The sequence below is a fragment of the Pyrus communis genome, chromosome 17 (genome assembly GCF_963583255.1).
Source record: "Pyrus communis chromosome 17, drPyrComm1.1, whole genome shotgun sequence".
Taxonomy (NCBI): domain Eukaryota; kingdom Viridiplantae; phylum Streptophyta; class Magnoliopsida; order Rosales; family Rosaceae; genus Pyrus; species Pyrus communis.
The window spans coordinates 18,886,870-18,908,982 of record NC_084819.1 but is presented as its reverse complement, the minus strand read 5'-3'; the positions used below and the strand labels follow the sequence as shown (position 1 = coordinate 18,908,982).

Genomic DNA, 22,113 nt, shown 5'->3' with positions numbered 1-22,113 from the left:
ATAAACTTTCGGCATACATTGACAGGAATTAGCAGATGCGTACTAAGTACTCAACGAATAGCTCAATGAAACTTTTGTATGTGATATTATGACCCGTTATTTTATAATCATGGCTACGCCACTATTCCCGTCTAAATCCCTTCTCGAGTCCCCTACTCTCTCACTTTTCTCTATTTCTTTCTCTATAAAAATAAAAAAAATAAAAAAAAGGACAATACCAGATGTTAACTCACTTTAATTGCAACGGTTCAAATACGGGGGAATTGGAGGGTAGGAGAATATGAAGTGAATCTGGAGAAGTGGGTAAAGTTCACTTTCCAGTTTGTCAATCATAAGAACTATTCTGGAAGCGTTGAAAACGATTTTAGTGACGCACCACGGTTATTGGAAGTCAATTAGTTGCCGGCAACCTATGCCAATTGCCAAACCATCCGAATTGCTTCCAGTCCAGTCCATCTGCCCACTATACTTTCCACCAAATAAAGGTCAAGGAATCCTTGTGTCACAGTCATAGCGTCTGCCTCACCCAAGAAAGGCTTTGGTGAGCGGCATTGATCATTTCAATTAGGCAATCGTACAAGGCTATGGATATGGCGGTCTGCATTCGACGCAGTGCAGGCGAATGCGTAATCTCAAATGCATATTCTTCAACTCGCATAGAAACTGCATCTGCGGTATCATATCATAAACTATACCTTATCGTGTAGAGACCATCCGAAAGAGGAAACGAAGTTACTCAACCATCAGAAAAACCTATATGATCTAAACATAGACCATGCCTAACATGAGTACAATGCGGTTGCATCTTCAAAGAACTTGCCGTTGGGTACCGGCCACCGCAGCAAGTTGTGCAGCTGGCAGCAAGTTGTGCAAGTTGTGCAGCCGCCGCAGCCACGCGCCTGGCCACCGCCTCATCAGCAACCGGGTTACGGGTACCCGCGGCAGCAAGTTGTGCAGCCGCAGAAGCCCAAGAGGGGCGGATGAGGGAACATGGCGCTGGGTGTGGGAGCTGCGTTGCTGGGTGGATTCTTGATCGGGAATATGTTTGGATCGGGGTGATGACTTTGTTGTTTGAGTTTTTTCAATAATCATCAGTGGATTTTGTGCCTTTTTTTTCCCCTATTCATTTTTCCACCAATTTTTTAGTTCTGCTGCTGAATGATTTTCACATTTAAGTTGACTCTATTTTTAAGCCATTTCAGTCTATACTAGCAATAATGCCCGCGCGTTACTGTGGGATTGAAAATTATATATACAACATATTTACAATCCTATTTACACATAATATCCTAATCATCATTTAATTGAAATGAATAATTAGTAACTTACTCAATAAGGTCCGAGTACTTTTCAATTAGCCAAGAGTAATGACCTGCATGAGGAAAGCTGAAGATGGTGACATCAAATTTCTTCCATTGAAGACAGGATGGATGTCCATCTTATGCACATCAACTTCATGCAACAGCAAGAACTGCATCCTCGTTTGCTCTTCTAAATATGACCATCTGCTCCAATGTTTTGCCTACAAAGAACTTAGAACATCAAACCGATTAATCTTGGACCACATTAAACAAATTCAAACAACCCCAAAATTTAATTTGTAGTCCAAACAAATTCAAACAAATTCAGTAATCGTGACATTTGTTGAGTACATATATGAAAGATGTACTTGAAGATTGAAACTTTCATCAAATAAATCACTAAAAAATGCAGAAAATTAGAGAAACCCAAAATTATAAATTGCATTAACCTGTGCATAACCAAGGCTTGGAATCCTACTGAAATCAAGAATAGGCCATTGTAAGTTGCAGTTCCTCAAACTCCTGAAAGAAACAACGAAAACACAAAGATATTCAATCTTGACATGATTTGTCGTGTTAAATATTAAGAGCTACTTCTCGATTGTCATTCCAAACAACCAGCACCATCACCTAACGTGATATAACATCAGATAGAAACGGGAGATGTTCCCTGCAGTGGTTGGAAATATGCGTTTCCCAACAAAAACTATGATTCCCTCTATTGTTGCTATGATTAATCACAAATCTTTTGGATTTACACCTCCGTAGTTGGAGCTTTAAATCTGATGTATGAATAAATAGAGATTGTGGTCCTTAGATCACACAATTTTACCTTTAAACTTGCTAAAAGACATAGAATCAGAAGCAGCACTTACAACTTGAACAGTTTAGACATGTTGCTACGAGTTTGGAATTGTAGTCCCACCAAAGTTGTCAACTTGACTGCAAAACAAATAAGATTATAGGGCTAAGAAACTTGATACGGGATTGCATCCCTCAAATTATGTTGTAGAAAAAGGAAAGTCTAGAGAATTGTTCCCAACAGTACAAAAATTTAAGAAAGGAAAGGATGAAAACTTAATGAAGGCACAAATTTATGTTCCGAAGTAAGAAAACATACAATATTAATAAGCTTGGCAACTCCGAGAACTTTGGCGGAAGATACCCAGATAAGTTGTTGTCAAGAAGACTGCAAAAAGGTATTGTCTGTAATGTGATTTGTTTTCTTTTCAGTGGACATTTGATTAAAGTTGAGTTTTTCTTCTTTTTTTACTTGACGTTAGAATATAGGGGTTGATCTATGACATCTACCAACTGATAACATATGCATGCTCTAACCCAAGAATAAAATAAGAACATACAGTGTTGTGAGCTGCAGAGCCACCATACTGCTGCGGAAGGGCATCTCCCATGCTCTGGTACATATCTATTAGGCAACAAAAATCAAGAGGAAACCAAATAAAAAATATTGGAGATTTTTAAGAACTAAAAACTCTGCAATCAAACAAAATATATTCCACAAAAAGAGTTTAGAGAGAAAAAAAGGAAGAGAGTGAAGAGGCTTACCACCAAAAAAACCCACAAATTTAACGAAAATTTGAGCACAACCCAGAAATTTAAATTAAAAAAAATCTACGAATGGATTTTCAACTTTCTCCTTGTGGGAGTCCATCGACTTTCAGCCTCCACTTTCTTCTCCTCAGACTCTGCAAACGCAAACATAAAAAGATAAAAATCATTAGACTCAAACGTAAGCGTAGTCATATTGGCCAGAGTGGATACGCATCCCTTTGCACCCGAGTTCAAACACCCTACTTGCAACCACATATTAGATTAGTTTAAAGCAGAACATACCTTGTATCAAAAATTTAAAAAAAAAAAAAAAAAAAAAAAAAAAACAGAAAACCGTCACTAATACCATTTCTTTCTTTAGTTTCGAACTTCGAAGTTTTTCAATTTGGGTTTGCTTCCTAAGAGTCTAAGACCATAAAGAACGTCAGCTATCTCAATCTCAATGTCCTCATCTTCTTCTACAGGCCTGAAGATTTTGAGGATTTCAAAATACCAATCTTGGGTTCATTTGATTCCTAAAAAATATGAATTCATAAGCTAAAAAATCTCAAAACTTTCCAAAAACTTCTTCAAAAATCATTTTTCAAAAACATAGTACCAACTGACCATCGTCTTCCTCGATGAAACATTAAGAGGGAAAAAGACGTAGCTTTGAAGCTCAGTTGCTGAAGACTCTGTTCTTCCTCCCCAACTCCTCCATAACTGCTAGAAGAGAAATTTTAAAATATATATATATATCAAATTTAAAAACGAAATCCAAAAACAGAGCAAACAGGTTGGGTCACTCTCGAGTTTGGGTGCGAGCTTATCCCTAACCTTCTCACCAGAAAAGAAGAATATGTAAAAATTAATCAGAGTTTTCATAAAATATACTACCTAAGTACCTGCTATTGGAAACAAATAATAAATATACAGGGAATTTTAAAATAATTCAACTGCATGCAATTTAATCGAAATTTGTATAGAAAAAAAAAAAAAAACTCAAAATATTAGAAAAATTATTAACCACACAACCAAATTTAATAAAAATAAATTACCGAAATTAAAACCCATATCCCATAAATGAAGAAAAATGGAACCTTAACATGGAAATTGAAGATTAGCAACATCGGCAGGTACCTCAAGAATGAAAGACACAGAGTTGAAGATGCGTGAGAGAAGAGAGGGAGGAGTGTCTTGCGATCCATAGCTTTGTGTAAAGCTTGAAGACCTTGTAGAAATACGCGCGGTACTCGTGCCTGAACAAATTAAAAAAAATTGAAATTAAGAAATAGTTGTTTGGAAATTAGGGTTTAGGATGAGAAATGGGGAGAATTTGAAGAACCTCTGTTGCAGTGGTAAAAGGGGAGCTCTCTGATTTTAAAGAATCACAAGAAGCTCTCCTCAAATATGGTGTAATTTGAGACAAGTAGAATCGCTTTAACTGAGATTTAAAAGCGAAAGAGAGCGAAAGAAGCAGATTTTCCTGACTGAGATCGCAAGGTCGGAGAGCGAGATAAGGCGGCGTTCGAGAGCGAGGGAGACAGAAGCATAGAATTGTGAGAGAAAGAAATCTGGAAACGGAAGGAAAAAGGCGAGAAGAAAAGTGGAAGCAGTCGACGCACTACGACGATGGACGCGTGGAAAGCGAAAAAGCAGAGCAAAACTAGGGCTGGGCACGGGCCGGGCCGGGCCCAATTTTGAAGGGACCGGACCGGACCTAGGTTCAAAGGGAACGGGGCGGGCCGGGCCGGGGATTACATTTTTTAATATAAGAACCGGACATTACCCGGCCCGGTTGAAACGGGCCGGTTCGGGCCGGGTCCACGGGTCCATTTTTTTTTTTTTTTTTGGTTGTTTGAAAGAAAAAAAAAAATTGTACATATTCACAGATTGCAAACTGCACAGATTGCAATCTGCACAAAAAACTGCAGACTAATATGCAAAGACTCCGGTGAACACAGAACTTCATATCAAAATCTTGTGAACTAGTTAACCTTTTAGCTTGTATGCTGAGAAATGTGCAACCAAATAAAAGGAAAAGAGAAGTATGTGCTGAATTATAAAAGGATATGCAAAGACTCCGGTGAACACAGAACTTCATATCAAAGTCTTCATACCCTAAGTCTGTGATCCCCACCAATTATTTTAATGCTAAGAATATGCTCGTCATCGTCAAGAAGTTCCAATCTTTCAGTACTTGTAGTGGCAGGAAGCCCAGACTTAACATCAACTTCTCTGAGACTTCCAATCTCAAGGTTCCCCTGCACCACACACCTGCTGACGAAAAATGGAGTTGACGGAGACAGAAGGTTCTTGATATGCTGCTCAAGTGCATTGATATCTTTGCCAGAAGGATCTTTGGCAACCTGCATTTTCACAAAGAGTACCATACTTAAGTTATAACACCTCAATTTCACAAGAATTTTAAGGATATCGATCAAATCTGAAACACATTAGCAGCACCATAACATTGCTAATTCCAGCAACAGTTCCAAATACACAACACCAGCTACTCAAACTACGAATACACGAAACCGAAATTAAACGTTTTAATCTTAATCAATATTTACGGGCCGAAACTTTTAGGTGTAAATCTAACAATAATTCGAACAGACTCGAGTGCAAGGTGGAGATCTGTGAATGTAGTAAACAGTATATCAATTAGCTTAGTGCTGAACCTAAGATTTACGAAAACAATACAAATCTTTCAAAAGCTTCGATATCATAGAATTGCAATTATATAATTCATGCTATCACCGAAACCGGATCAGAAGACAATGACTAACAAACAACATCTCTACACAAGACTTTAAGTACACTAACGGAAAGAACTCATGGTAAGAAACGGATCAAACCAAAGGCAACTATGATATTAAAATATGACTCGAAAGAAACAGAGATCAAAGCAAGTAAAGTTCATTAACAAAAGTAAACGATGAGGGTAAGTCAAATATTAGCAGCAAAAACAGATCTAAACAACAAAAGCAACAGAATTTCATCACAAACTAATCAATTCGAGTCGAATCGAAATTCAATTGAACAACAAGATTTCGAAAACCCCAACAAAACCCACTTCCCAAAACCCACCAAGATCCAACCTTTTCAACTCAAAAATCAAATCCCACATCCAAAACAGCCCCAATTAAGATCCCAAGTTTTCGAAACCCAAAAGCGATACTTACAAAGCAATCGTCGTCGATGGTGAAGATGTACTTCTTCTTAGAGACCATGTAGCCGAAGCATCTGCAAGCAGAGTCCTTGAAGGAGATGCAGGACGCCTTGGGACCCAGAATCCGGTTGATATCGTTGCGGTTGTAGAGCTCGTAGTCGAAGCCCTCCGGGACCTTGATCACCTTCGACGGGTCGCCGTCCTGGACGATGATGAGGTGGTACTGCTGGAAGAAGGGCCTCCACATCTCGAGGAAATCGAGGTTTCGGATGGTGGGGATGACGATGTCGAGCTCGTCCTTCAGCAGAGGGGTCGGGGCGACCTTGTTGTACTGCGCCATGGCTGCAGCTGCTTCTCACCGACGGAGAGCGAGAGAGAGGGAGGGAGAGAGAGACGGGTTGGAGTTTAGACTAAAACCTAAAACCAACGGTCATGATTGGAAGGTATGTTTATTTTCAATCTGGGCCGTCCATTTCAATTACAAACGGGCCGGTTCGGGGCCCCGTTTTTCTATAAATCTGGAACCGGCCCGACCCTAGAATGCCATTACCTAGGCCCGCCCCGCCCCGTTTCCCCTATTTAAAAACAGGACCCGCCCCGTACCCGCCCCGACCTGCCTATACCCGCCCCTACCCGCGGGCCCAAGACCCGTTTGCCCAACCCTAAGCAAAACCCAAAAATCAAAAAAAAATTAAAGAAAAAAATTTGAAAACTTTAAGTTTTAACGATAAAAGATAAAATAAATAGTATCAGAATTAACTTTTTAGTGTAAAAATATAATTTTTCGTTAAAATAAACAGTACCGTAAACTTTTTGTTAAAACTTCCAAAAAAACAAAATAGCAGAGACTGAGAAATGAGAGATGGGCATCCAGCAAGGACAAAATAGAGCAAAGTGTGAACAGTACGGGGACCAAAGCAGAAACGAAGGGCAGTTCCGCCCTTTCACTGTTGATGAACAATGCTTGCTCTCACAGGTTGAAAAGTGGTTTCTGCTGAGCTTTAGTATATAGATAATGTACGGCACATTGAAAATCTCAACTAAACGATTGATATATATCATTAGTTAAAGAGGAATAACTCTTTAAATGTATTTTATATGTATAAACCCACAATAATATCTAAAAGGAAAACTAATAAAAAAAAATTTGAAAACGTTGAGTTTTAATGATATAGACAAAATAAAGGGTAAAATGAATAGTACTAGGTTTATTTTTTAGTATAAAAATATGGTTTTTCATTAAAATGAACAGTACTATAAACTTTTCGTTAAAACTCCTATATCTAAAACCATTAGCATATGAGCATATTCCAAAGTTCATGAATTTATAGATGTGAACGTGTGATTACGTCAGATGGAATTCATTCACTTTTGTTTCTTTTTTCGGAAAAATATCATCTTCGCATCTCTTCCTTCAAAGTCCAGAGATCAAGTGATCCGAACTTTTAAAATTTGATCCAACGATTAAAAACAGAAAAATTAGTAAAACTTTTAAAAATTATAATAATTTTTAACTGTTAAATCAAATTTTAAAAGTGCAAATCACTTGATATCTGAATTTGAAAGGAAAGATTCAAAGATGATCTCTTTCTCCTTCTCCCCATTAAGAATTTATGTTTAAGAAAACTAATAAAAATGATTTGAAAACTTTGAGTTTTAATGATAATGACAAAATAAAGGATAAAATAAATATTACCAGAATTAACTTTTTAGTGTAAAAATATGGTGTTTCCGTTAAAATGAACAGTATGACGGATTTTTTTTTTGTTAAAACTCCCTTTAAGTTTTAGAGGAGCATTGTGCCACGCAAAACGTATGTTGCTTTGCGCGGCTTTTACGCGTTTCTGGCTTGTCGATGTGGGAACACCGCTGCCTCACTCGCCATATTTAATATCTTGATCACTAATCACTCAATTTTAATTGTTGACTAGAAATATTGCCCGCACGTTGTTGCGGGATTAGAAATCGTATGAAAAAAATGTTTCAAAGCTATAATATATTGTTACAGAATGTTAATGTTATCTACACCGAAAGATGTTTGAACTTATTGAAAGAATTTTTACATGAAGAGCATAAATTTGATGAATGAGGCTCTTGAAATTCTTTGAACCACTCTGAATAGCATTACCTGTGAATGATTGATTGTGTAACAAAAATTAGTAAAAGAGTATAATAGATGAAACTTTCATATGTACAATTCAAACTTCTACACATTTATCCGTACTTTACAAATTGTTAGAAACTGCTAAGATAACAATTGGTATCACATAATTGGTATGCTATTAAACATAATGAATTCCATGAAACAAAAAAAATGATATGCAATTTTAACTTACGATGCTAAAGAAGCTCTACAAGAGTAGCTGGGTCCTCTGTGTTTTATCCATCAAAGGCATTGCAACTGTAGATCCTGAAAACTATAAAAATCCATCCAGTCAAGAGAGAAAATTCAATAGTTATGGGTAAAGTGAATATGGAACCACGAATGTAAGATATACTTGACAAATTTGCAAATTCATTACAATTTCAATTGAATTTCTCGTTTAAAAATCTTAATCTACAAAACCAAATTAGTTTTATCAAACAACATTCAAAAATAAAATCCAATAAAGGAAAATATCAATTGAATAACCTGAATAAGTGGAAGCATTCATACCTCAATTTAATTTCCAGCTTAATTTTGTTGCTTAAAAATTATGGTCTGCAAAACCAAATCAGTTTTATCAACAATAAGGTATCAATTTATGAAAGCAACGACAACACATAAAAAGAACATTAAAATTGGAAACCAAGTCGTGATACTTCACCATTTGACATAGAAATTTTATCTTGCCTACATACACTAAAATCATTTTTTGTATCTATACACTGATAATTTGAGATTCAATATGGAAAAATTAATCATGACCATTCCTCTCTTTTTAAAATTTCAGGGAAAATTGAACCACAAACAACCAAAAAACCCAAATAAAAAATAAATTTAATAGCAAAGAGATAAAATATATACCTGACCCAAAAATGGCTTGCAAGCTCCAGAATAAAACCCTAAAAGACACCAAAATCTAAAATATATATATATAATTCCCACATATTCGACTTTCACACTATAGAAAACACAACTTCACTGTGACAGCCCGTCCTGGACTTTTAGTACCGTAGGGGTGAAATGATAGTTTTGCCCCTAGCATGGTTTTTTGTAGTGTGGTCATTTTTGGTTTTTGGTTGGTGGATTTTGGACCACACACACATCTACACACATTCATCTCTCTCTCTCTCTGCCCTGTCCCGACTCTCTCTCACTCTCCATTTCCTATCCTTTTGTACGGACGACAACCAAAACCATTGAAACCTTCACAGATCGAGGAAACAAATTACATATTCGTGCTCGTGAGGTCCTTAGGAGTTCAACCATACCCATTTCGGGTAAGGATACCTTCGTTTTCACGTCGAACTCGGGACCCCCCCGATTTGGTCACTGTTCATGCACATGTTAATTATTGTGTTTTTGGAAATTTCAAGCTTGTAGGAAGCTTGGTGAGGTCCTTAGGAGGCTCGGGGTGGTTCGTTTGAAGGTTTTGGATGTCGGGATCGTGAGTTACAAGTTTGGCCGGAGTTGGTAGTGTTTTCCCGACGAGATTCTGTGGGTTTTAGTGCTTGAAAGTGGTATTGATTTGTTCCTCTTGTTGTAAGCTTCATTTTGGTACCAATTTTGTGAAATTTGATTGAAAAACGAAAGAGATACAAGGTTTTGAAATTTTCCAGGTTTTCCGGCACCGGCGACGGCGCCGGAGTTTGGCCGGAGAAAACGACGAAATATTCCTAACGGCGTTAACAGATTCTGTCAGAGTTAACAAAATATTCCTGACGGCGTTAACTAACGCTGTCAGTGTACCAGGCACGTGCCTGCGCGTGGGCGGCGCATGTGGCCGTGCGTTGGCCCTTGGCCGGCGCATAGAGGCGCGTGCGACATCGGAATTTTTTTTTGAAAATATGGGGATGTTCCTGAGGTTGAGTAGATCACGTTGGTGTATTCATACACCCCATTTGAGCTTTGTATGAGAAGTTATTTCGTAAGGTTGGTTATGTGCTTTAAAATTAACGTTTTTATAGTTGTTTCGCATATAGGTGAGACTTATCCCGAGGATGAGCGCGGTCACTCGAGGCAAGGGGGTTACGACCCTTCTACATATCAGTGAGTGGGCTTTTGGTTTTCCGTATATACCTATATACTTATGTTTTTCCTGGAAAGTGAAATGAAACGTTTATACGTTTATATGTCATGCATTATGTTTGCCCATTTAATTATGCATTATTAGTCGCATATGTATATGTTTGATGCTGCGGACGCACAGGTAAGTGCCAGGTGAGTTATGATTTATGTTTATGTTCAGTAGTGATTTAAGATGCATAGAGAGCTCATAACCTGCACCCCCGGTGTTAGTGCTCCCGCCCAGAGTTGGGCACAGTCATTCACGTGATGTTCACCTCCCACACCACACGCTCATCTTGGATCCAAGTTAGGTGCACAGTCCTGTCGTACAGACTACTTTAGGTGGTTCCGACTCGTAGGTGACCCGCGATTATTCGCTTAGCCTTCACGTGATCGTAGCACTTGAGCGTACTTATTATACACCCAGTCCTGTCGTACAGACCACTTTAGGTGGTTCAGACTCGTGTGCAGGTATAGTTAGTGAGATAGAGATTTGAGCTCTAGATTCAGCCGTACAGGTCACATTAGGTGACTCCGGCTGAAAGATTACATAACATTGTTTGGCATTACCTGAGTACTTGTATTCTGTTTTGAGGCATCTAACATGGCATAATTCTGAGCATGACTTATATTTATATGTATATTCTATTTTCTGGGAAGTATACACGTTTTACGACGAGGTGTTAGAACTTTGTTTATGAAATGGTTTTTGAAAAGCTTTGTTTTTGCCCACTCACGCTTTCTGTTTTGCGCCCTTCCAGGTTTTAGTTGGCTAGCACTTTTGGTGGCTCCCCAGAGGATTTTCCCGGCATATCTGATAGATTATCACTAGTGTAGAACCACATTCGAGTGTGTTTATGTAGTGTTGTTTCTCCCAAACTGCATTAGGTCTTCGTGCTCTGAACTTTATTTTCACACTTACGCTTGCACATGTATATTCTTACTTTGTGTATATCTGGTTTTTATTTATTCGTACTTTTATTATTATTTATTAGCTTCCGCACTGTGCACATGGTTATGTCACTTTCACGTGACGGCCAACATGCCCCGATCTCGATCAGGGTGTCATTCACAATATTAAAAAAAATATATATATATATATATATATATATATTTGTTGCATAAAATGCTAAAAGGAAAAAGCTGAAATTATTTACCTTGAGCATAAACGACTTCGAAGTTGCACATAGAAGCCCCAAAAAACGAAGAGCAAAGTGTCCTGAAACAAAAAAAGAGATGTAAATCATACAACCAAACGACAGTTCCAAGGATATAAACAAAACACCAAAAATTACAAAAACTAAATTCCAAAAAACATAGAGCATCGTGTTCTGAAACGAAAAACACAAACAAATCATACATCCAGACATCAGATCTAACAATATAAAGAAAACACCCAGAATTAGAAGGAAAAAAAATCATACAAAAATCCCACTCGAACATGGAAAACTACAAAAATAAAAATTAAAACAACAATACTTTAAAGGTTAAAAAAACTCATACAGAGGTGGACCTTGGAGATAACAAATCCACCCTGATAAAATCCAAAAACCAACAAAATCAGTACTGACCCAGGGATTTTAAACGGAAGATGCAGCAACTATATATTTTTCCAAGGGTTTTAAACGCAAGAAATTTACACAGATGATTTGGCTGAGAAAAATGAGAAAGATGAGAAGATCGGAAACCAAAGGTTGAGAAAAGGAAAGCAATTGGAAACTGAAGGAGATTTGGAGAGATGCAATTGAAGAGAACTTATCCACGATGATCGACGCGTGGCAAAACAGTGGAGAACGCATGGGAAGGCTGTGCAAAAGAAGAAAAGCAACAGGCAAGCTGGCATCAAACAGGGGCAAACATGTTCCAGATTTTTGTTTTTTTAATTATATTTCAAGGCATGCATCATTGCTGCCAGGTGTGATGAGGTAAGGTTTTTTAATTATTTTTTGGTGGAAATGCATGTACCATTGCTGCCAGTGTGGATTAGGTAAGGATAAAGCGCTGGAATTGAAGAGTCGGATGGCGACACAAAAAGTAAAGTAAAAGAGGAAGTCATAATGGAAAAAAAAGATAAAGTAAAGTAAAAGAGGAAGTCATAATGGAAAAAAAAAGATACCTAGGATGATCAACACGTGGCCAAAGAGTGATAGAACTCCGAAGAAAAGAAGGATAACAATAAGGGTTTCTCCAACGCACGAAGCAAGCGAGAGAAACGGAAGAAAGCAAAGAAACAGGGCAGATCCGTCCGGACACTATTACTAAACAGTGCCGAAACTCAACTGGATTTTAGTATATATAATATAATGTGTTTGATCAAATTGCTGAGAGAACCCTTTTTGTGAACAATGCTCTATTGTATAATTTGTTGACATACGTCGGGTCAGTTAGTCAGAAAATTAATTTTTTCTTCCTCACATGACGTTCAAGTGATATGAAATATTTATTTTTTATGTTTCGATTTTTCTAATTGGTCAAAATAGTACGTTGGTATTGAATTCGAGCTCAATCTCTACATTACAATCACATTAATCCCTTATTTAGCCAAATGGCACGTCAAAAAACAAAAAATACGAAACAAATAAAATTAAATTACGTGTAAATATTTATTCATGAAAAAATAAATTTAAAAAATATACGCGTAAACAAATATTATAGGAAATACTCGAAATTAGGAAAAGGAATCTATAACGTTGCCTAATTAACAAAATTGTAAAAAAATTAAATTAAAAAATGTAACTCAGTGAAGCTTCACAGAAGCTGCCTTTTCTTTTGTCTTCATCCTCTCACCTCCCCTGCTCTATAAATTCAAGATCTTTATCAACCAATTCACAATTCAACAATTTCCCAAATCTTCCCAATTCCAGTCGAACAATCTTCTTCTTCCAACTTCCAATTTCAACAACTCTCAAGATCCCCTCAAGCACGTCAGCTACGGCCTTCGATCGTCGAGCGGAAACCCCAAGGGGACCATCAATTTCGGTGACAAGTTTTCGGCTCCGGTCCCAGAGCCCCAGAAGAAAGTCCAAGAGCCCGTGATGGCAAACCGGCCCGGACTTCAAGTTGTGAAGCGGCAGCAAGTTGTGCAGAGGCAGCAAGTTGTGCAGCGGCAGCAAGTTGTGAAGCGGCAGGAAGTTGTTGTGCAGAGGCAGCAAGTTGTGCAGCGGCAGCAAGTTGTGAAGCGGCAGCAAGTTGTTGTGCAGAGGCAGCAAGTTGTGCAGCCGCCGCAGCCACGCGCCCGGCCACAGCCACCGCCTCATCAGCACCGGCAGCAAGTTGTGCAAGTTGTGCAAGTTGTGCAGCCGCCGCAGCCACGCGCCCGGCCAGCGCCTCATCAGCACCGGCAGCAAGTTGTGCAAGTTGTGCAAGTTGTGCAGCCGCCGCAGCCACGCGCCCGGCCACAGCCTCATCAGCACCGGCAGCAAGTTGTGCAAGTTGTGCAAGTTGTGCAGCCGCAGAAGCCTAAGAGGGGCGGATGAGGGAACATGGCGCTGGGTGTGGGAGCTGGGTTGCTGGGTGGATTCTTGATCGGGAATATGTTTGGATCGGGAATATGTTTCAATGATCATCAGTGGATTTTGTGCCTTTTTTTTCTGTTCAATAATCGTCAGTGGATTTTGTGCCTTTTTTTTCCCTATTCATTTTTCCACCAATTTTTTAGTTCGCTGAATGATTCTCAAATTTAAGTTGACTCTCTCTATATTTTTAAGCCATTTTAGTTTGTAGTATATATGATCTATAAATTCAAGAGAATCATGAATTCTGTTTATAAAGAAGTTAGCACCAGATGTTAACGTAATTTAATTACTGACGACCGGAGGGTAGGATAATTTGAAGAGGAAAGAACCCTACTGACTAATATAAATTATTCTGGAAGCGTCTTCAACGATTTTAGTGGACACAGCACAGTTATTGGAAGTCAATTAGTTGCCGGCAACCCATGCCAATCGCCAAACCATCCAAATTGCTCCTGGTCCAGCGCAGTATGCCTACTAAAGTCTCCACCATAAAAGTCAAGGAATCCTTGTGTCACAGTCGAAGCGTCTGCCTCACCCTTTGGTGAGCGGCATTGATCATTTCAACTAGGCAATCGTACAAGGCTGTGGATATGGCGGTCTGCGTTCGACGCAGTGCAGGCCAAGGCTGGGCGAAGGCACACAATAACACATAATACATAAAACCCTCATCCTGGTTCCATAGATATAAACATCAGCTTTCCTTTCCAAGACATTCGTAATCTCAAATGCATATTCTTCAACTCGCATAGAAACTGCAAAGGTGTTCCGACACTAGGGTATCATATCATAACCTACACCTTAGTGTAGAGAGACCATCCGAAAGAGGAAACCAAGTTACTCAACCATCAGAAAAACCTATATGATCAAAACATAGACCATGCCTAACATGAGTACAATGTGGTTGTATCTTCAAAGAAGCTGCACCCAAATCTAAACACTTTTGGACAAACTAACTAAACTTCGATCAATTGATAATAACAATTACTGCACCTCAAGCTCCTCGAAAAATAATTCCTCGGCGACAAATTTAACTTGTTTCATCATCTAAAAACTTTACAAATACTCAACACAGCCTCTCAAAGAATCAAAGAGAATTCAAGTTAGGCAACAACATTTTGATAAGAGAAAAGGTAACAACTTTCTATCAGTCAATGAGTAACATACTCTGTCATGGCGGAAGGTCTAACGTCTAGCGCTTAATGTTAAGCATCTCCTTCGCCTCGGACTGCTCCTCCATCAATTCATCACTGGTATACTTGCTCAGCAGCTCCCTCTTCTTCTTCTCCAGCACCATCTTCTCAATCTCCTTATCATCTGGCAGCGGCACGTGCACCACGAACTCCCTCTCCTGCTCACTCCTCTCTTTCAATTCCCTCTCTCTCTGCCTCTCCTCCTCCACCACCTCCTCTTCCTCCTCAAACAATACCTCCTTCACCTTTGCCGCTGACACCACCTCCCCGCTCTTCACCGCCCTCCTCGCTTCACGCCTTATCTCCTCCATCCTCTTCCACTCCGCCACCGCCTCCGCCCTCATCTTCTCCTCCGCCTCCACCTCAAGCTTCTCCAAAATCCCATCCTCATCGTCCCTATACCCATAATAACTAGCATCAATCCTCTTGTATATATCATACCTCGTCCTCCGCTTTCTCAGCTCCGGCGGCTTCTCGAAAAGCTCTCTGACTCCCGGCAGCTTCTTCGCCGCTCCAAAGTACCGATACCCAGGGCCGCGGCCGCTAGGGTTCGGAACATCGACAATATTACCGTCGAGGTCGGTCATCTTAGGGGCGTTTTTGGCATAATTTGGGCCTCCGAGCTCCACAATCCGCCGCTCCCAATGTACCTTCTCTCGAATCAGCTTGTTGATCTCGTCGTTGAGGTCGCGGGTCCGGTGCTCCCCGAGGGCTTCGTTCTGGATCTCGGCGACTTTCCGGCCGATCTCCCCCATGATTTGCTGCCGCCATCTGGAGGCCTCGGCGAGGTCGCGGCACTCGGAGGCGAGGTACGGGCGTCGTTCTTTTGGCTTCTTCTTCTCTTCGGCCTTGAGGGCAATGAACCGATTGAGCATCGACTGCGCTTTCTCTTCGTTACGAGCCATTGCGATTGATTTGCAGTAGAGATTGATTCAGGCGAGAAAAGTCGATGAAATTTGATTAAACCCTAAAAAAACCCTAATTTGAGATACAAAGAGTGAGGCTTTGGAGAAAATTGGGGATTTTTTTTGTTCAAGCGCAAGAGCGAAATAAATATAATCCTTTTAAATCCAAAAATCTCAAATTTATAAAATAAATATTTATATTAAAAGGTCGAAAAACCCAAATTCCCAACACTCCACCGCCCTCGTATTTGATTAGGCCATGACCGCCGCCTCCTCCCCGCCTTTTCAATTCGTCGTTCTAGACGGGACTCCTGATTTACTCACCACTCCCCACATGGCGCAGTCAGTGCAGCCTCCCAATTCGGCCTCCGATTCCGAACCCGACGACTCCCGCTCTCTCTCCACCCACACGATCCAGAACCAAAACCCCAAGCTCCTCCACCTGTCCTTCAACCAGGACCACAGCTGCTTCTCCGTCGCCACGGACTCCGGCTTCCGCGTCTACAACTGCGACCCCGTCCGCGAGCTCTTCCGCCGTGATTCCGATCAGCGGGGCGTCGGAATGGTCCAAATGCTCTTCCGCTACCAAATCCTCGCCCTGGTCGGAGGCGGACCCGACCCTCTCTACCCGCCCAGCAAAGTCATGATGTGGGACGACAATGAGTCCCGGTGCATCGGCGAGCTCTCTTTCCGGTCGGAGGTCAGAGGCGTCAGGCTCCGCCGCGACCGAATCGTCGTCGTTTTGGAGCACAAAATCTTCCTCTACAACATCTCCGACTTAACGCTCGATCATCAGATCGTGACCATCTCCAACCCTAAAGGACTGTGTGAGGTCTCGCAGGGTTCGGGTCACCCCTTGCTGGTGTGCCCGGGTATCCAAAAGGGTCAAGTTCGGGTCGACCATTACGGGTCAAAGCGGACCAAGTTTATCGTCGCCCACGATTCGAGGCTCGCTTGCTTGGGGCTCACGCAGGACGGCCGGCTCCTCGCTACCGCCAGCAGTAAAGGGACCTTGGTTCGGATTTTCAATGCTTTGGATGGTTCATTACTACAAGAGGTATTTAAATTTCAAATCTTTTACTCTGAATTTTCAAATTAATGTGTTTTTGGTGTTAGTCAAATCTGAATCGAATTTTCAGTGTCTGTTATTCTGGTTTGATTTCATGTGAATATGAGTGTGCTTTTGTCGAAATTAACATTCATGTTTGATTAAGGTTTAGGATTGATTAAGATTTTATGTTTCAGTTGACTGGTTTGCGAACTTAGCCATCGTTATCCAAATTTGAGTGAAACCCGAAACCAAGCATAAGTTTGTCATAAACGTAAGTTGTTAACTCTGGCACTGCAAGCTGCGGAGATGTGTGCTAATGTCGTCTGTTAGAATGTTTTGCTTTAGGAATCATGTTCTTTACCACTCTGCGGAAAAAATATATGAACGCTTCTGATCACCGGGAACTATTTGTATCTGAGAACTTACTTGGTATCTTGTGCAGGTAAGGCGAGGAGCAGAGAGAGCAGAGATTTACAGTCTTGCTTTCTCTTCTGGTGCACAATGGCTAGCTGTGTCAAGTGACAAGGGCACCGTCCATGTTTTCAGCGTTAAGGTTGATTCGGGATCCTTGGGGTGTGAGAGATCACACAGACGCAGTGCATCAGAATCCAATCTTCCTAGTCCATTGGGCATTTCATCCCTCTCTTTCATGAAAGGTAACATACTTTGCTTAGCTTATACTTGAAGGTTCTTCGGTGACAAAAAGTAAAATTTGATTATTTTTTTGCATATCTTGTACTTCATCTAGTAGTTTCTCGTTCTAATTATTGCGAAATACTCAAACTTATCAGTTGTGGGGGTAACATACTTTGCATAGCTTATACTTGAGGGCTCTTCGGCGACAAAAAAGAAAATTTGATTATTTTTTTGCTTATCTTGTACTTCAAACTAGTAGTTTCTCGTTCTAATTATTGCGAAATACTCAAACTTATCGGTTGGGGGGTTGAATATAGTGAAAATATTGCATCATGTAGCCTATTCTTGCTTCACAGCAACAGCTAGTTTGCCTTTTAACTTATGCTTAACTTGCAGATCCTGTTACTCGGAATATCCTATGCCTGCTGTGTTTTGGATTAATGTCAATTTTGAAATGAATGACAGTTGTGGATTCTGATCTTGGTCTTTCGGTTCCATTCTAGGTTTATCGTTCTCAGGCGTGCTGCCAAAGTATTTCAGCTCAGAATGGTCAGTGGCTAAATATCACTTGCAGGAAGGTTTGCGGTACATTGTTGCCTTTGGCCACCAGAAGAACACAGTAGTGATTCTTGGCATGGACGGAAGGTAAGGGAATTTGTTTTTGTTTGTTGTTTTTTGTTTATATGTCTATTGATTCCGTGGAACTAGCTTCAACTAGGACGTTCTTGATTTTAATTCGTAATCAACTTCATTCTTTTCTTTGCCGCGTGTGAATATTACTCGTCTAATCCAAGTATCGAATTGCCTTTGCAGCTTCTACCGATGCCAGTTTGACCCCGAAAATGGAGGAGAGATGACTCAGATTGAATACTATAATTTTCTAAAGCCAGAAGAAACTTCCTGAACTAGTGCAAAATGCAAATATACAGTTCAAATTATTTAGGGTTGAGATTAGTACGTTATAAATATCTGAGGAGATGAGGAATGTGCTAGAGATTGTTCAACATCGGGGTTACATGTATATAACAGTTGGTTAGTTTTACTGGTAAACTTTTATCTCCAAAGTTTTGGTTCGCAACACTTGGAAGACTTGGTGCAAAAACGAGCGCAGTAACGTTTTGAGATTCATACATCGGACCCACATGGTGAGTTAAGGCTTTGTTATTGTTGTTGTACATAGAGGCAATATCAATTTACGAAATGATTCACATCAATATCAAGAGTGTTTTCTTTCGACCTTACACGAACGCGTGCTTACTAGCTGGCAAATGCATACGCTCTTCTTCCTTTTAAGTCACAGGATTACAGGAACCAAACTAACAACAAACATCCTGAAAACAAAAGGTTTTCGCTTACATATCTGAATTGGACTCCTCTGGGATCACTGTTAAGGTCACTGTATCGTCTCTCGCTCGTATGACGACTACCCCGATGGGCACCCCGACTCGGTCCCCCATTATTTCAATGATCTGTCACAATTTCACCACTCATATGAACCATCATATTGCATAATCATATGGAAAGAGATCCTCTCCGGATCTCTTCCACCAAAGCCCGCGGATCTCTTCCACCAAAGCCCGCGGATTAAGTGATCCGGACCTTTGAAATTTGATTCAACGGCTAAAAACAGAGGTCCTTTTAAAAGTTATAATAATTTTAGCCGTTGGATCAAATTTCGAAGGCCTGGATCACTTGATCCGCAGGCTTTGGTGTTAGAGATCTTGGATCTCTTTCCTAATCATATAACCAAGTCATATGCTAAAGTTTGGAGTAAATACTATTCATGTCTGCTAGGACAAATTTCAGCAAAAACCAGCCATATGCCTAATTTGGTGATTTCAAAATGTAATAATATTATGATAAGGGTTCTGAGTACCTCCTTGATGCTTGCAACAGCGTTTCCATCAAATTCAATAACGACATCACCAGGACGGAACCCGGCTCGTTCAGCAGGTGACCCAGGAGTTACCTACAATACGACGAACAATGGGAAAATTATTAGATGATTGATCCAGCTATCTTAACGGAAAAAAAAAAAGCATCGTTTTCATATTTGTACATCACACACCCATTTAGAAAATACGGATGCATAAAACGGAACTCTTGGCAGATTTGGTACGAAAGTACGAAGTCATTTAAATGTCTTTGTGATTCAGAAACTGCCAAAGGATGGTATAGATATATTCGATTATTCCCCACCCCTGTGGAAGGAAGCAACTATGCACATACCATAGGCACAAGAATGCCTTTCTTCACGTTTGGAAATGTAGGATCTCTTTCTTTAAGCTGGGTGATGATGACCTCAGTGAGATCAACCATCTTTAGTCCAACCCAAGGCCGAACAACCCTCCTGCCAAACATGACTGGTTAGCTTCACAGATGCTGCCATAAAGGAAACCGATTTGTCATACAGTTATACTTTAGAGTCCTAGATAATGAGTTTCATGCTGAAACAAGCGTACCCACTTTTCTTGAAGTGCTCCATGATTTTGGTGACTGAATCAATTGGGAAGGCAAAACTCAATCCATCAGCAGCATAGACTTTCATAATATTAACACCAATCACTTCTCCGTCAATATTGACCAAAGGCCCCCCAGAATTTCCCTGCACCAGGCAAGTGAGAGACCAGAAAAAAAAAGAGCCAAGTCTTAGACACATTTTATTATGGGACGCACAAAATGAAGAGAGAGAGATACCGGGTTGATTGCGCAATCTGTCTGTAAATACTCTCTCCGCACTCCACCAAGACCCAAATCAGTGCTCTTTCGGTCAACACAACTAGATTTTACAGAGAAACAAAATGAGGAAACAGCAAGAACAAGGATGCTTACCATTGTCAATTTAAGAGACAAAGGGTTGAAATTGCTTCGTTGCTAGGAGTTTCATTTTATAACTGGTAAAAGAAAAGAACAACTCCTTATTACTCAAAATTATTATTTTTACCTTACGATACCAGCTGTGACGGTATTCTGAAGTGAAAGTGGACAGCCAACAGCTATCACCCAATCCCCAGGTTGAAGTTTACGCGAACTGCCTAGCTTTGCTGTTGGCAGTGGGGTTTTAGAATTTATCTTTACTATAGCCACATCGGATTGTAAATCTGCATTGACCACGGTACCCTCAAATGTTCTACCATCTTGCAAGGTGACATGAACCTGTACCAAGTTCCACCAAACATCAAACCTACTGCATTTCGTAACTCAGTCTTACAACTCTTTCCCCTTCCAATATGTAACAATGTGATATGTTAAATGACGAGAACTGGGATGTAGTTTCTAACCTTCCCTTTTGATGAAGCTCTCAGGCCATAAAAATCAACTACAGTATGTGCGCATGTTAAAATTGTACCGTCCTCATCAATAATCGTCCCAGAGCCTATACTCTTTCCCGGAGTGATCCCATATGCACCTAAAAGACTCAGTTGACAAACTAGCATTATTGTCGATTTCTCAATAAAATAAAACTACCTCAAATAAAAATGCAAAACCAGAAAAACAGAAAACCCAAAATCCGTTCTCACCCTCTGGAGCAGAGATGTTGACAACAGCAGGACCAACCTTCGCAGCAGCCTTTGCGAAAGAATCCCTGCTCAAACATCCAGAACATGGCTTAGGGGCCTCTTCAGAAGGGGAAACACCAGAAATATCCTTCCTTATATCTGATGATGGAATTGAACTAGTTCCCACAGAAAACAGTGGAGCCAATAGCCCCGTTTGCCATGGAAGCTGCAAGGATTCGCGCAATGGTGCAGTGATTGACACTGATGCCGTATAATCTAAAACCCAATTCAGAAGAAAGATATGATTACCGTAGCTACAAACAAATGGACTAAAATCACGGTTAATCGACTAAAAGCACACCAATGTTTAGTTAAAATTTATAAACATTAAGGCCAAAAACATCTCAAATGATTTCTGAATCTCGATCTCAATTAAATGTTTGATCAATCAAAACCCAACCTTTGACATTTCCTCAATTACCCACCAAGCAAAAAATGTTTGACCGGAGTTTGGAACAATAAAAAACAAAGAACTTGGAGCTCACCGGAGTTTCTGCTGCCGTCGGATAACAAATAAGCCGACCCTGCAGCGGCGGCAATGGCGGCAATGGCGGCAATCCGGTGCGGAGTAGAAATTTTTCTCTGCCGGAATCAGACAGGAAATTCATAAGTTTCCAGCGAAGTAACAAAATTAAAAAAATTAATTTAAATTAAACTGCGAGAATACCAGAAAATGGTTCATGAGTAAAGAGAAAAAGAATGCTTCTTCAATGCGTCTGGAAATTTAGGAACGCAAAGCACATCAAAAACCCACGCTAAACCCGCCCTTTTACTTTTCGCGACGGTGCCTAAGTACTAACAGTTTAATGGCCTCTTCAACCCACCGTGAAGTTTTAATGGGCTTTGGGCCATATCCCAATAGGTAACTAAGCTTCAAGCCCAACAACGTGGTACCCAAAAATTGCAAGGGTTAGGCCTTCCGGATGGTAATACAAGGGTTTTTTGGTAAATAGGAAATTGGTACACGATTAGTTGAAGATAAATCAGGATTAACAACTCCTTTATCATTAATCAATTTTTAA

General features: G+C 40.2%; 5 protein-coding genes and 2 long non-coding RNA genes across 10 annotated transcripts; 2 read left to right on the top strand and 5 right to left on the bottom strand.

Annotated features, from left to right (window-relative positions):
• Positions 1-1,228: 1,228 nt before the first annotated feature.
• Positions 1,229-4,463, bottom strand: LOC137723460 (uncharacterized). Of its 3 annotated transcripts, XR_011066915.1 has the most exons (8): positions 4,198-4,463; positions 3,953-4,111; positions 2,868-3,007; positions 2,663-2,727; positions 2,422-2,490; positions 2,177-2,243; positions 1,751-1,823; positions 1,229-1,522 (listed from the first exon to the last, which is right to left on the bottom strand). It is a non-coding gene; the product is annotated as an uncharacterized lncRNA (long non-coding RNA). The 3 variants fall into 3 exon arrangements; XR_011066914.1 differs by having other exon boundaries at positions 2,663-3,007; XR_011066913.1 differs by having other exon boundaries at positions 2,422-3,007.
• Positions 4,464-4,808: 345 nt separating this feature from the next.
• LOC137721763 (probable UDP-arabinopyranose mutase 1) lies at positions 4,809-6,375 on the bottom strand. The gene is made up of 2 exons (XM_068460783.1): positions 6,038-6,375; positions 4,809-5,221 (listed from the first exon to the last, which is right to left on the bottom strand). The coding sequence occupies exons 1-2, from the start codon at positions 6,362-6,364 to the stop codon at positions 4,967-4,969; spliced, it is 582 nt and encodes a 193-aa protein (XP_068316884.1). The 5' UTR covers positions 6,365-6,375; the 3' UTR covers positions 4,809-4,966.
• Positions 6,376-7,975: 1,600 nt separating this feature from the next.
• LOC137721732 (uncharacterized) lies at positions 7,976-11,454 on the bottom strand. Of its 2 annotated transcripts, XR_011066710.1 has the most exons (5): positions 11,392-11,454; positions 9,032-9,069; positions 8,681-8,725; positions 8,361-8,441; positions 7,976-8,152 (listed from the first exon to the last, which is right to left on the bottom strand). It is a non-coding gene; the product is annotated as an uncharacterized lncRNA (long non-coding RNA). The 2 variants fall into 2 exon arrangements; XR_011066709.1 differs by lacking the exon at positions 7,976-8,152 and having other exon boundaries at positions 8,185-8,441.
• Positions 11,455-12,934: 1,480 nt separating this feature from the next.
• LOC137722427 (uncharacterized) lies at positions 12,935-14,172 on the top strand. Its single transcript, XM_068461423.1, has one exon. It carries the CDS (start codon positions 13,270-13,272, stop codon positions 13,708-13,710), a length of 441 nt encoding a protein of 146 aa, XP_068317524.1. The 5' UTR covers positions 12,935-13,269; the 3' UTR covers positions 13,711-14,172.
• A 588-nt stretch (positions 14,173-14,760) lies between these two features.
• On the bottom strand, positions 14,761-15,852 carry LOC137722426 (uncharacterized). Its single transcript, XM_068461422.1, has one exon. It carries the CDS (start codon positions 15,842-15,844, stop codon positions 14,939-14,941), a length of 906 nt encoding a protein of 301 aa, XP_068317523.1. The 5' UTR covers positions 15,845-15,852; the 3' UTR covers positions 14,761-14,938.
• Positions 15,853-16,095: 243 nt separating this feature from the next.
• On the top strand, positions 16,096-18,512 carry LOC137722424 (autophagy-related protein 18a-like). The gene is made up of 4 exons (XM_068461421.1): positions 16,096-16,901; positions 17,338-17,551; positions 18,035-18,176; positions 18,345-18,512. Exons 1-4 carry the CDS (start codon positions 16,104-16,106, stop codon positions 18,433-18,435), a joined length of 1,245 nt encoding a protein of 414 aa, XP_068317522.1. The 5' UTR covers positions 16,096-16,103; the 3' UTR covers positions 18,436-18,512.
• A 128-nt stretch (positions 18,513-18,640) lies between these two features.
• Positions 18,641-21,874, bottom strand: LOC137722423 (putative protease Do-like 14). The gene is made up of 10 exons (XM_068461420.1): positions 21,759-21,874; positions 21,577-21,673; positions 21,053-21,307; positions 20,813-20,940; positions 20,476-20,687; positions 20,229-20,310; positions 19,994-20,136; positions 19,761-19,881; positions 19,408-19,500; positions 18,641-19,000 (listed from the first exon to the last, which is right to left on the bottom strand). The coding sequence occupies exons 1-10, from the start codon at positions 21,771-21,773 to the stop codon at positions 18,884-18,886; spliced, it is 1,263 nt and encodes a 420-aa protein (XP_068317521.1). The 5' UTR covers positions 21,774-21,874; the 3' UTR covers positions 18,641-18,883.
• Positions 21,875-22,113: the final 239 nt, after the last annotated feature.

What these genes read in the sequence shown, in the direction of transcription:
- LOC137722423 (XM_068461420.1), bottom strand. An exon ending in GAGCTTCATCAAAAGGGAAG is followed by an intron (nt 20,688 to 20,812) that starts GTTAGAAACTAC and finishes AACTTGGTACAG; the next exon opens with GTTCATGTCACCTTGCAAGA. An exon ending in GTCACAGCTGGTATCGTAAG is followed by an intron (nt 20,311 to 20,475) that starts GTAAAAATAATA and finishes TGTAAAATCTAG; the next exon opens with TTGTGTTGACCGAAAGAGCA.
- LOC137722424 (XM_068461421.1), top strand. Translation starts at nt 16,104, where the DNA reads ATGACCGCCGCCTCCTCCCCGCCTTTTCAATTCGTCGTTCTAGACGGG. An exon ending in ATGGTTCATTACTACAAGAG is followed by an intron (nt 16,902 to 17,337) that starts GTATTTAAATTT and finishes TATCTTGTGCAG; the next exon opens with GTAAGGCGAGGAGCAGAGAG. An exon ending in ATCCCTCTCTTTCATGAAAG is followed by an intron (nt 17,552 to 18,034) that starts GTAACATACTTT and finishes GTTCCATTCTAG; the next exon opens with GTTTATCGTTCTCAGGCGTG.
- LOC137721763 (XM_068460783.1), bottom strand. Translation starts at nt 6,364, where the DNA reads ATGGCGCAGTACAACAAGGTCGCCCCGACCCCTCTGCTGAAGGACGAG. An exon ending in CCATCGACGACGATTGCTTT is followed by an intron (nt 5,222 to 6,037) that starts GTAAGTATCGCT and finishes GTGAAAATGCAG; the next exon opens with GTTGCCAAAGATCCTTCTGG.
- LOC137722427 (XM_068461423.1), top strand. Translation starts at nt 13,270, where the DNA reads ATGGCAAACCGGCCCGGACTTCAAGTTGTGAAGCGGCAGCAAGTTGTG.
- LOC137722426 (XM_068461422.1), bottom strand. Translation starts at nt 15,844, where the DNA reads ATGGCTCGTAACGAAGAGAAAGCGCAGTCGATGCTCAATCGGTTCATT.